This window comes from Strix uralensis, chromosome 4 (assembly GCF_047716275.1).
Source record: "Strix uralensis isolate ZFMK-TIS-50842 chromosome 4, bStrUra1, whole genome shotgun sequence".
Lineage (NCBI taxonomy): Eukaryota > Metazoa > Chordata > Aves > Strigiformes > Strigidae > Strix > Strix uralensis.
Window position 1 is genome coordinate 114,814,541 of NC_133975.1, and position 12,829 is coordinate 114,827,369.

Genomic DNA, 12,829 nt, shown 5'->3' on the forward strand with positions numbered 1-12,829 from the left:
TAGTTTAAAATATTTGTCAGAAATAAATTAAGATAAATGCTAAAGAGAAGGTGTTAGAAATCTCCCAATTCCGGGAAAGAAAGAGGTTCATTAGGAGAGGATGGGATGTCGGAAGAAGACCAGAACCGGAGCCGATTAGAGAGAGACTGATGATTCGATGGAGACTTAGGAGACTTTTCTTTATCCTTGATTTTGCTTCTCAAAAAGGCAATCTTTTTGCGATGCGCAGCTAAATTGTTATCACCCAGGTATCCCAAAAAGAAGAAAAAAAGTAAAGAAAACCTTGTAAATAAAACTTAAAGTGTCTTAAACCAGATTAAAGACTACACAACCAGTAAAACCAAAAAAAGCTAAACAAAGACTAACACATATATTTGGAGGACTGATTAACGCATAGTTAATCTGACTCAAGATTAATGCATAGATTAACATGTATACATAAAATATAAGCAAGTCCATTAAGAAATCACTGTTAGATCACCCAAAATGTTTTTACTTAAAGTAAAATCAAATAGGTGTGCATGTTACTTGGTGATAATATACTCAAACTTCCCAGATGTCTTCTAGGCTTTAACACTGATGCTCATCTCAACATAAGCATGTTTCAAATAACATCAAGAAGAATAAAGTCCCAGAGACTTTCTGTTATCTCTGGCACTCCATGAGGGCCTTGTTCTGTGGAAACCCAAGACCAAATTCCCAAGTTGAATTCTGGATGCATGTTAAACACTTAACACCTCTGGGAATCACATGGATGATCTGAGACATGCATTTTTAATTTAAGTGAATCAACGACCTTGAAGAATAGAATGGGAAAAGGGAAAAATAAAGCCCAATCAATATAAAAACTTCGGCCAGGCAGGCACTTGCAGTAGTTTATAACAACAGTTCTACCCTCCTCAGCTGCTCCCCTTCTGTTTCCCACACTCCCCAGTAGGAAGACAGGAATTATTATTTAAGGATTAATTTCAAAGCTGCTTCTTGAAAAGTGTTCTGGGAAGACAATGATCTATATATAGAAGCTGAGTGATCTCAATAGAATAAGCAAAGCTTGTGATATATATTACCTTTAATAAAGATCACAGAGTACTTATTTTGAGGAGCTTTTTTCTAAATTTCCCATAATTAGGAATGCCTGATTTACTGTATGAACTAATTAAACAGAAAAATAAATCATTCCATCTTCCTTATGTTTGCCTTAAGAGTGTTCAAAAATTTATTTAATCATTTTACATTAAGAAATTCTTAGCTTGATTCTAAGTCAAAACATGGTATCATTCACCAAAATAATTAGATTACAGTCAATTAGCATTTGTTGTTATTGCTTTTGCATGTGCGCCATCTCCTGGCAGTGGCTGTAAGACCAGCTATCACCCATTTGAAGAATAGTTGCTAATGAACCATGGTATTGTATGGTCCAACTTTAACCTGCTTTGTTGCAAAACCCCAGTAAATGAAGTATCTCCACCAACTTATTCCGTAACTTGCAATACATTCAAGCAAAACAAGAAACTGTATACAAAAGCTGAAGGGAGAAGTAGATAAAAGGAACAAACCAAACTAAAACCAAACCAAAACACAAAAACTTCTAGCTTACTCGGCCTTTTAGTTCAGGGATTTTTTGCTTACTAAAACTTTTAGTTTACTAAAAAAAGGACTATACAATGTAATGTGATGGAGTATTAACATATCCTTTATATTAAAAGATATTTTTAAAATATTTTCAAAAAATACTGTTCAGCTCATGAATTTAGGCTGGGCATTCCTTACCTTTGTTTGAAGAACCCCCCGTGTTCTCTCTCTCTTCCACAGAGTTTGACCCTTGAGAAGTATTATCTTGAGTCTCTTGATGTTTCAGTTTTTGGGAGGCAGATGGAGAGTTTACCGTCTCAGGGGATTCACAATGCCATGGAGGGCTTTCTGCTGTTGGTTTCAACCGCTCCCTTGTAGTCTCCTTCTTTGGCTTGATTAGTTTGACTAAGGCTCTGGCTCCAATCCAGTGGTTTTTCCTGATAAAGCAGGTTTTGTGAATGGGATTCACAAAATGCTACAAGAAATACTCCCTGAAGAAGTTTACATCTGTGCTAAAGCCATCAAGCCATCCTACATTCTTATTTGTTTTCTGTCATTAATTGGCTGGAAAGATGCAGCATGAATTTCACAGAGCTTGAGATCCATTTCTCTCCCAAAGTCAAAATTATTTTACAGAAATATTTCTTCAGCATGAGAAATGTGAGAAAAACAACCATTCCCTCTTCTAGAAACCTACACTACACATATGGACCCACATTTTAACAGTGTGAAAAGCTCTACTACAGGAACAGACTGAGAAGGAAAGAAATGAAAACTGCTTTAAAGATGAATCCCTCTCTTTGCTCAGGCTATCAAGTCAGAACTGTGTGTGATGGAATGAGCTTGGGTCTTTTTTTGTTGTTCTAATATAATTTTTTAAAGTCCTTTCTGACAGACTTTCTGACATTCCCTTTGGAAGAGCAGCTCTGGAAGCTCCGACTGCTGCTCCATTATCATACTGGGGGTCCCTTCCCCTTCTAGGGACAAGACAATATTCATCAGGACAAAGTGGCTCTTTTCCAGTTAATACTTTTTCAGAATCCAGTATTAAAACAGAGGGCCCCACATGAGGTACTGTGCTCTTTATCAACACAACCTGCTGTAACACAACCTGCTGCTTCAGGGAATGGCTTGCAGAGTGAGAGCGAAAAGAGAAGTGGAGATGACATTGTCCTTATTTCAGATGAAATTTCTGTTATCTCCAGTTATGAAGAGACCTTTCTCACCCTTACGAATCTGTATAACAATAGCAGAACCGAACCCATATGGGACTTACTTTTTTGGAGTAGGATCATAAAACTTGTACTGATCCATTATCTTCTCTTCAAGTTTTTCCTTGTGCCTCCTTAAGGCATTCAATTTATCACTGTGAGGGGGAAAAGCACATTCTGAACCAGCTGTATGAAATTAAGCATGATCAAAAAAATTGAAGACCAAAAGCCACCAAGAGAGAAAAGAGACTGAAATATCTTCCTATCGCATAACCTTCAGAATCCTACTGAGCTCTTTCACTGTATGAGAGGGCAAATGCAAAAGCCTAACAAACTTGCTGATGGGTGATTTTTGTGTAATAAGCATGAAAGGTGAAAGAACAACAGTAGATTGGTGCTAGATTAGTCACTAATAACTCAGGCAGTGTTTGTTTCGTGGGTGTTAAGATTAATCTTATTTTGTTTTTGAAAATTCGTTCGCTGATTGCTCAGTCTTATTCACAGATCACTGACAACTACTCAAGGGTTAAGGTCCTTACACAGTTTGAACTTCTTGTCTACACAATAACTGGGTATTTTATTTCTGTTCTGCTTACTCTGTGGTAACTAGAGAAATAAATAATGTTTGACCTTTTTAAGACTACTTTGGTCTCCCGTGAGCAGTGTCAAAGCACTTTCAGCAGTGCCATGTACTATTCTTTTTTACTTATTATTTTATTAACCTGCACAGTGGATGCTAGCAAATCTTTTTTCACTCAAGTAGTAGGTCTAATGTACCTCCATCACAGAACTGTCAGACACCTGCATAAATATGCTTGGAGTACATTTGAACTGTATTCAGCCAATTTCAGCAATTTCTAGTATTGCAACCATATAATCTAGTACTGAAATAAAACCCAGTCAGTAACTCCCACATCATCCTGAGGTGCTTAGACTAAAGTTCTTGGGATTAAGAACACTTTTCTTCCTTCTTTCATACCTGTAAGAGAAATTCACTGCAGTAAGAACAGGATTCTTTGTTAATGTACAATGTTTAAACAGAGCATCTCACTTAAGTCTGTCACCCTGTGCATGGGGGACACAGCAATATATGTTGACACTTGCATCCTTAAAAACAGCAAAGGAAGTATTTCTTATAATGCAAATAATAAAAACTAGAGTACGAATATTTGCTACTCTTCAGGAATCTAAATATAAAATGACTCATAGGACTAAATTTTTGTTGCAACTCAGCTGTTACTCAAGCTCTTCAGAAACCTTTGAGAAGTACCACTGGGTTCAGCATTCCATCTTATATAACTAAGTTTTCCACATGGGTTCATCTATATTATTCGAAAAGAGCTGTGTTTGTCCAGGTGTCGCCTGAACATCCCTTTGCAGTAAAGGCAACGCAAAGAAATTTTGTAGCTTCTCCCCATTACATATATCTCCTCCTAAACACCCCCTTTTATATCCAGGTATCAAGTAGACCTATCATTCCCCTGCCTGTCCTTCTACTCCCGATAGATGATTTGTATTCTATGCTTGTCTAGAGGACTTTTTTGTGTTTCACAATTCAAATCTCTAGGTTCTTACATGTACTGTTTCTGTTCTTCATGATACTGCTCCCGGTTCTCCATGTTCTGCTCCAGTAGCATCTGATTCTGCTGGCTCAGCATCTGAATCTGACTCAGGAGATGATGGTTTTCTTCTTCCAGATTTCCCTTTAGACGGGACAGCAGCTGTTAAACAAGATAGATTAATCTCTCCTCTGCATCTGGCTTCCCTGGAAATGCACCATAATCAAGCTAACACAATAGCATAGCAACCTAGGATACAAATTGATAAACTTCAAAGTATATGGGGGTGTTATTATGACCACATAGCTTGACCACCTCTATACAGTGTGCCAAAAACTTCACACAATGAATGTTAGCTCTCTAACAGGAACCCAACAGCATACCCGCCTACAGCTACTCACCTCACAGTGGTTATCCAGTTTGGTCAGAGAGATATCCATGGACTGGTGCTGTTCTTTCAGCTCATCATAGCGAGCCTGCCAACGATTCAGCTCCAGCTGGGAGTTGTTCAAGGAAGTTTTCAGCTCTTTAGTGTGTGAATGCAGCCCTTCATACTCTGCCTTTAGCTGGTTGTGCAAGAAATTCACCCTAAACATGAAGCAGCCAGCAGGCTTATTAGGACAGTTCATAGAATGTATCTCACATTCAAAGACCACACCATCAGTGTGCAGTTGTCACTAAATCAAGCATTAAGTTCCAAAGACTAACTCCTAAAGAAATTTTTATTCTAAGCCTATAATACAATTTTATTACAAAAGCAGTAATAGCATTATAAAATATTTCAAATGTACAAAAGAACTGAAAGCAAAATAGATGAAACATAAAACTGCTATTTGCTCAATGTTTAAGAAACACACCACAAATTTCTGAGGCACAATGTATTTAAGAGCATCTGGATATAAAGGCAGTTCTATCTGGCAGAAAGAACACTCACACAAATCTTTTCCTGATGCATGAAATATGAGCATTAAAGCATCCTGAACTGTGAAACATTGCAATGTTGTAAGATGTCACTGTGGTATTCTTTTATAGCTTTTGGTGAATCTAAAAATGTCTACAAATCATGAAGGCATAAAATTAAATAGAGAAATAAAAGAGATCAGGTTCTGTATCCACTGACAGATCAGTTAAGCCTTGCTCTCTGCCAGCATTGCAATCTACATTTTGCAACATCTTCCTTTGTCCCTAGAGAAACTGAGTTGAAAACAGCAAGCTTGAGGAAAACTCCTTTGCAGAGCTCTGCAGTGTTCTAAAGTACAATTGGGATAGCATATGGAACTTTCATGACTGAACTTAACATGTGATTTTTAAAATACAATTCAATCTGACATTGCTTTGACTTGATACGACCTTGGCCCCTTATTTGTACCAAACTATTTCTCAAAATGCTTCTGTAGTATGAACAGTGGCACTGAATTGAGAAAGCCCCAGTAGGGATACAGACTGGGGGGCAGGGTACGTTTTACAGTTGCATTATGTAAAGTTCAGATGCTATCTCACAAAAGGCCTTTGACATGAGTTAACAGTCACCCACTGATCATATGAATCACTAAGTCCACTTTTAATAACAAGAATCAAGTCTCTTTCAAGTATTAACAAATGGCAGCTTTCTCTGGACAGCAGAAAATAAACAGCAATGATAACTCCTAGAACTAAATCACATTGTGTAAAAAACATCACACAGTTCTCCTTAAGGGAAAAAAACTGGGTAGGAACCATTTCACACAACTCTAGATATTATTGGGCATTTTGGGTATTTGTAGTTCTACTTAAAGACAAGCGCTTGGAAACAACTCGTTACAGAAACAGTTGTGAACTGAACCACATGTGGAAGCCTATTTTGAATGAGCAAAAGTCTCAGGATCAGACCATGTTTGAAGCACTGAATAACAGTATTTGTTGACGATGTCCATGAAGCTGATAATCTTAAATGAGAAACAAAATGATCAAATTAACAAGACAGAAATTGAGAAAAATTAATGGACACATTAATGAAGGTATGCTGGAGATAGAGTTAACACAGCAAAACAACTGTGCTTTGCATAATTGACTGTTTAATGATATATACAAGAATTTAGCAAGGGAACCATACCTGTCCAGTTCCTCCCTCAGCTTCTGATTTTCCCCAGTGGTTATTGCATTTGATCTCCTCTCCTGCTGCAGAACCTCTCTCTCAGTCTTTAAAACTACTTCCAACTCTTCCAATTCTGCCTTGTGTTTCATTAAACTGTTGTATCTGTAAGAAAGAGGAGTAGCATATTCTTAGCTTTCATTTAAACATTTTTCTTCCTCTGGTTTAAATTTTTTAATAGGTGATACCACCATGACTAGAAAAGATTTTTTTTTTTCCTGTCTGCTTAGTTTCATACACACTTGTGTGGTTAAACATCTACCAAGGCTGATGAATTCCACACTATGCATGGAAATTCAGCTTAGTCCATAAGTCAACAGGGAGGCTTTTAGAAAAAAGCCGTATTTTTTAAGCACACTGCAATGCAATTGCCAGAACCCTATTTCAATTCCAGATTCTGATAATTTGGTAAAAAACATGGGTCTCCAGGGTGAGTGGAAACTGCACCATTAAATTGGAATCCCATTCACAAATAATTGTCGGTGGCAGGTTTCAAAAACCTAACTAAAAAGCAGAAAGCAGCAGCCAAGACGCAACAACCAAGCAGTGGAATGAGCAACAGTTTATTAGGTAACAACCTAATGCATATTAGGTTATATGCATAGGTAATAGCATCCTGCATAGATAATAATCTCCTGCATATTCCAGACAGATGAGTTGACAGCAAAACACCTTTAAGCAGGGGCTGACCCACCTGCTTGAGTGGCTCTACTTGTTCATTAGTAAGAAGAGCAACACTGGTGTTCATGTCCAGGCTTCCACTGTTACTTGGTTTATATAATTTGGGCATAAATTCAGGGCGAGGAGCTGGGCAGAGACAGAGGGCAGATGCCATCAACTGTCTTTAATTTCAATCTCTGGAATGCTAAAACAACAGAGGTGTGGAACGCCCCTGATACTTGCCACAGGCATCGATTAGGCAGACTCAGCCTCCCTGAACTGCTACATCACCTGTATCTGGAAAACACTGCAAAGAATGAGGTGGTTTGAGACCACTTCGCAGAACAGCAAGCTGTTGTCAGAAATTTTTTTTTTTTCCTCTGGTGGCCTCTGTCAGGGTCTGTGCCCATGCACACACACCAGCAGAAGCCACTGGGGACACTGGGGCAGTGAATGTCAAGTGTCATCAGCACATTTTCCTGTGACTGTGATAAAATGATACTGCCCCAAAATACCCCTGGGCAGATACACCTGGGCCTGTCACAGAGAAACATCCTTCTAAGCAATTTTAAAACAGCAGTGGAAGATGCAGCATTGCTTGAAAAAGCTAGAGAGAGTAAGCATCCTATCTGTGACTCTCATCCCAGCAGAGATGAATGCAGAGCACAGTTACTGTGCAGTCACAAAAACCTCAAAACAAAAACAAAAGCAGCAGACAGCACCAAATACACTGACTCCTGCCAACTTGTTTTTCTTTCAAGCTACCATTCCCTTCATCCCAGGGTCAAATTACAGCCTGTCCCAAATTCCAGTCCATTGAAGGGCCACACAGAAAAGTACCTGTCTCCCAGACAAAAGCTGCTTTTTGCTATTCATTCCCAGTAACAGCAGTGGAGTTTAATTAACCTTATTTATTTGTTTTCTTCCTCCATTCAGCTCCAGGACATTTCAAATTCAATGTCTGTACAACAAATAGAAGAACCTGAAAGCAGAGGAAGGTTTCACATCCAGCTCCAAGAAGGATTTAAGACAGAGTGCATGCCAATCCAGAGTCTGAGAAGACAAACTCCACAATCAGCCCCTTGGCAGATTACCGTGGCTGCCTCTGCAGAAACTGTGTTGCTAATTCATTTGCCTTCTCTGTATGATAGGGCTACTCTGTTCATTTTTAACCAAGTCCTCTCTTTTTTAAAGAGGGCTACTTAGAGGGAAGCAGTATACTGGTCCAGTTTTATCAGCTTGGCCCAGCTCCACATGCTGCCTTTGAGCATGAGGACCCCTGAGGCAGACCACAGATGCTCTGCTAGGTATTAGGTGAAAAGTAAGAAAGAAGAGACTGTCTGCAAAAATGCGACTGATTCTGTATCTCTGAAGCCCTAATGAAATCCCCAGGCAAAATTTTCTTGTAATCCAGATTCAGCATGGAGTCAACCATTTGAGGAGGATTTGTGCAACCTGACATGCTCTACCACAGGGGGCAAGGTTACACATTCTGTAGGCTATTCAACATTCATGTTCACACCACTTATTTTAAGCATAAGGCACCTGGACAAAGGGATTTTTAAAATATTTTCTTATACATACAAATAAAATTCATTTTGGCTCTGACACAGTCTGTTCCTGGGATTGAACAATCATATTCCTCTTTACTCTTTTCAGCTTTTGCTGTTTCTGCTGCTTTGTTAGGAGAAATACTCTGGGTAGGTATTTGTGACTGAGAAAACTTTAAAAATGCTCAGCTATGATAGAAAGCATGTGGCAAAAGGAACCCAGAAAAACAATTACCAGCCAGCATTGGTAACATAATAATGCAAGTCCCTGCAATATGTAACCCTCCACAGCAGGGATTCTGTTTTTCCAGTGAGATGAGTTTTTCCACTGTCTCTGCAGTTGAGACTTTTCCAGAGTAAGCCACAAAGAATTGCTCAAGGATCTGCTAATCAATTGCAGCTAGCAAATTACCACCTCCCGTTAGTAATGTGCAATAGGTAAAGTAATTTTAAAAATGCAGCAAGAGTCCAGCCTTTCTGTGTTCACTGAGATGGCCAGCCAAACACTGCAAAGTCAAGAAACTGCTATTAATGGTAAACGATCCTAACATACTAACACTCCTTTTCTTGCTAAGTCAAACCCACAGGTCTGTGGTTTGCTGGGCTATGACAGGCCATTTCACTGCAGTTACACGCAATCCATTATTCAATCCCCACTGCAGTGCTAATACTGTGCAGACAGAGCCAAGGGAGGTTTAATGAAGTTTGCTCAGGTGCAGAAAATATTCTGTGGTTAGAATGCATTAGTGAACCACACAAACCTTGGGGACCTTGGCTGTACACAGTGTTAAGAATACACAAGCTAACTAAAGTTTCTGTGGATTTTCCTAGACAAGCTGCAGTCATAGGGTTTGCACAGGAGTGCAATCCTGCCTTAAGCAACAGAACTATGATTACAGTGCTGTCACCAGCTGAGAAAAAACAATTACCTTGGAGTTGGGACAAGCAAAGCCTGTCTCTTAGACACTGCAGGAGCAAAGTTCTTGGCTGCACTGAGCTGCTCTGGGAACATTTAGCAGGTGGTGCATTCTAACTTAAGTTGAAAGTGAGGTATTTCATCTTAGCAGTTAAATGCTTCAGAGTGGCAGAAGAAAACAGTTTTCTTACAGCTGTTTTTCTGACTTTCTCCCCTCTGCTTTCTCAGCCAGCTGAGCTGCCCATAGCACATGATGGAGGGAAAACAAAACACACACACAAAAAAAGTGGCTTGTCTCTTTTTTCTGACAGCCAAATGGAGACACAGGCTGTCTGTCCTTGGACAAATCACCTTGATAAGAGACTGATCTGCTGTGTAGGACACTGCACTATTACAACTGCCAAAATCAACCTGCTTTGAGTATAGAAAAGGCCACCATCCATTCTGCTGCAACATCTCTCACCAGCTGTCACATCTCGGTAACAGAGAGTTCAAATTGTTAATGTTTACAACAGCAACCTGAGCATTTATCACTAGAGATAACCTATTTTTAGAAAACCACTTTTTCCTTAGGCTAGAACTGCTTAATAATTGGTACTTATCAAGAAAAGAATGAACCCGGCAAACTGCCTCAACACACCGCAGTGTGATAATCTCAAGCAAAGCCTGAATCAATAAGAACCATTAATCAGTCTGAGAGAGACTTGGTAGGCAGGAACAGTGTCTGTGTAATCACTTACAGCTCATTTAGTTGACAGCCAAGCAGCTGTCCTGTCACACAGTCCTGGTGGATATTTTAATCACAGTAGGTTTATTTCTGTACTTTATCAAAATCTACCGCACACTGTATTGCCAGCTCCTTAGTCTTTGGGAAGAAAAGTGTAGCACCAGTTTTTAGTCCACCCTCAAAGATCATCACTGAGTTGCTCTGAACCCAACTCATGGTCTTGCACAGCAACTGAACTAAATACAGATATTTTGAGGAAAATCACTGAATTGTATAAGAAAAGTTTTGAGGGGTAGGCAGAGCGGCTTTTATGTAGCAGTACATTATATATATTGTTCTATCCACACACAGCTGTCAGAAAATGATAGCGACTAGAGACTAAACTATAAACAGATTACCCTGATTTCACAATTCAATTGAAGGGCCTGAAGTGAAAGCCTTGGATTGTAAGAACTAGAAGAAAATAAATACATCACTATCTCACAGCTAGCTCAATACAGCTTCCTTCACAGACCCTCCCTTGTCATGAGGTGGATGCCACACCCAATCTGCAATGATTTAAATTTCTCCAGATACATACTACCCACAACATAGGTAATTACCTGTGAATTACAGACCTGTATGACTAGAAAAGATACCCCCACACAGTAGAACTGGGAGGTTCTTAAGGCTGTATGCTATTATAGCACAGAGCTTTAAATGTAGTAAAGCCATTTAAGCTACTTTGGACAAAGCATCCCCAAGACCCAAGCCCATGTTCGCAAAACATCACCAGTCAACTGTGGTTTGCCACCTTTAGAGGTCTAAAAATCTACAGCTTTGCAAATATCTTCATCTAATCTCCTAATGATATCAAGAAGACACTTTTCTAGGGGAACAATTCAGTAATTTACATTTGTAATTGGAGACCAACATTTAAGGCTAAAATTGTAACATGGATACATCCAACTACACTACACCCCTGAGCAGTGAGCATACCTCTCACCCAGACCTTTGTGCTCCAGATCCAGGTTTTTGTGTAATGTTTTCAGGCAGCTGTGCTGGTTTATTAGCATTTCATATTCTGCAGACTGCCGTTCATGCAGTGAAGCAAGGTGTTCATGGTCCTGAAGCAATGACTCATACTCAGCTTTCAGTTGCTCCTTCTGTTTCAATAGATTTTCATTCTCATTCTCTTTGGCTGTCTGCTGATTTTGGAGTAAAGCATTCTGGGCCATCAGTGAAGCACTCTGGGAGCTGATGGTTGAATTTTCTACCTAAAGTTTCTCAAATAAAAAGCAGGCATTACTTATTTACACCTACTGGTACATACAACAAACATGTAGTAGCAGCCTGTATCTGTATAGAGTTAATCAAGAATGCATCCATTGTTTTATAGACTTAAGACATCTATGGACAATTTGGGATCATTTTGGTATCGTATTGCTGGTAGTATGCAACATATAAAGCCACACTATCAGCAGTATGAAAAGTATCAGAATAACCTCCAAACTGAAAAAACACTTTTACTAGCAGAAGTGCTTGAGCCTAAAGACCAAGATGAGCTGGAATATTCACAATCCAACTGCATCTCTGACAATGATGTACAAAGCCAAAAGTTACCCTGTGTTTTTGTACAAAACACGAAAACTTAAGTTCACCCAAACTCAACAAAATTAACTGCACAACTGTGTATGGGGCAGCACTCCTAACAAGTCTGATTTCAGTAGACTGGTAGCACACTGATTTTATATGTTACTTCTATACTTGAATTACAGGTGAGAAATAATTAAAGAGAACAACAAAAAAAAATAATCTGTGAACATGCAAGAAAAAAGCCTGAAAAGGAAAATTCACATTAAAAAAAAAATAGAGCTAATCCAATATTGCCATAGAATCATACAGAATGGGTTGGAAGGGAAGATCATCCAGTTCCAACCCCCCTGCCATGGGCAGGGACACCTTCCACTAGACCAGGTTGCTCAAGGCCCCATCCAACCTGGCCTGGAACACTGCCAGGGAGGGGGCAGCTACAACTTCTCTGGGCAACCTGTTCCAGTGTCTCACCACCCTCAGAGTGAAGAATTTCTTCCTTATTAGATTAGATACTAGATTTACCCTATTTCAATTTAAAACCGTTACCCCTCATCCTATCACTACACTCCCCCTTTCCTGAAGGCCCCCTTTAAGTACTGGAAGGCTGCTATAAGATCTTCCCGGAGCCTTCTCTTCTCTAGGCTGAATAACCCTAACTCTCTCAGTCTGCCCTTTAAAACTGTTCTTTTTCTCAAGCTAAGTTTATTTTTTCAGAATTGATGTTTAAGAGAATCTGTTTTCCACCAGCAAGTTTGACATTTTGTCTGAAAGTATGAAAACTGTGATTGGAACTCATTGCTATAATGTCTCTTGGGAGCAGACTTGTGTCCTCTTCCCATTTCTTCCAAGCTCTTTCACAGGCATAGCATTAACAGAAAAAAAGAGCAAAGATCTTTTATCCCAGAAGGGCAGCTTCTGGAACAACACA

At 39.3% G+C, this 12,829-nt stretch overlaps 1 protein-coding gene across 2 annotated transcripts in view; it reads right to left on the reverse strand.

Moving 5' to 3' along the window:
• CCDC88C (coiled-coil domain containing 88C) overlaps positions 1-12,829 on the reverse strand; it is a 107,497-nt gene that overhangs the window by 9,395 nt on the left and 85,273 nt on the right. For both annotated transcript variants that reach the window (XM_074868615.1, XM_074868614.1), the window contains exons 20-25: positions 11,305-11,582; positions 6,435-6,578; positions 4,744-4,930; positions 4,359-4,504; positions 2,849-2,938; positions 1,771-2,009 (exon numbers count right to left, since the gene is read on the reverse strand). In XM_074868615.1, the coding sequence (XP_074724716.1) occupies positions 1,771-2,009; positions 2,849-2,938; positions 4,359-4,504; positions 4,744-4,930; positions 6,435-6,578; positions 11,305-11,582 (1,084 nt within the window). The remainder of the gene's footprint in view (positions 1-1,770; positions 2,010-2,848; positions 2,939-4,358; positions 4,505-4,743; positions 4,931-6,434; positions 6,579-11,304; positions 11,583-12,829) is intronic.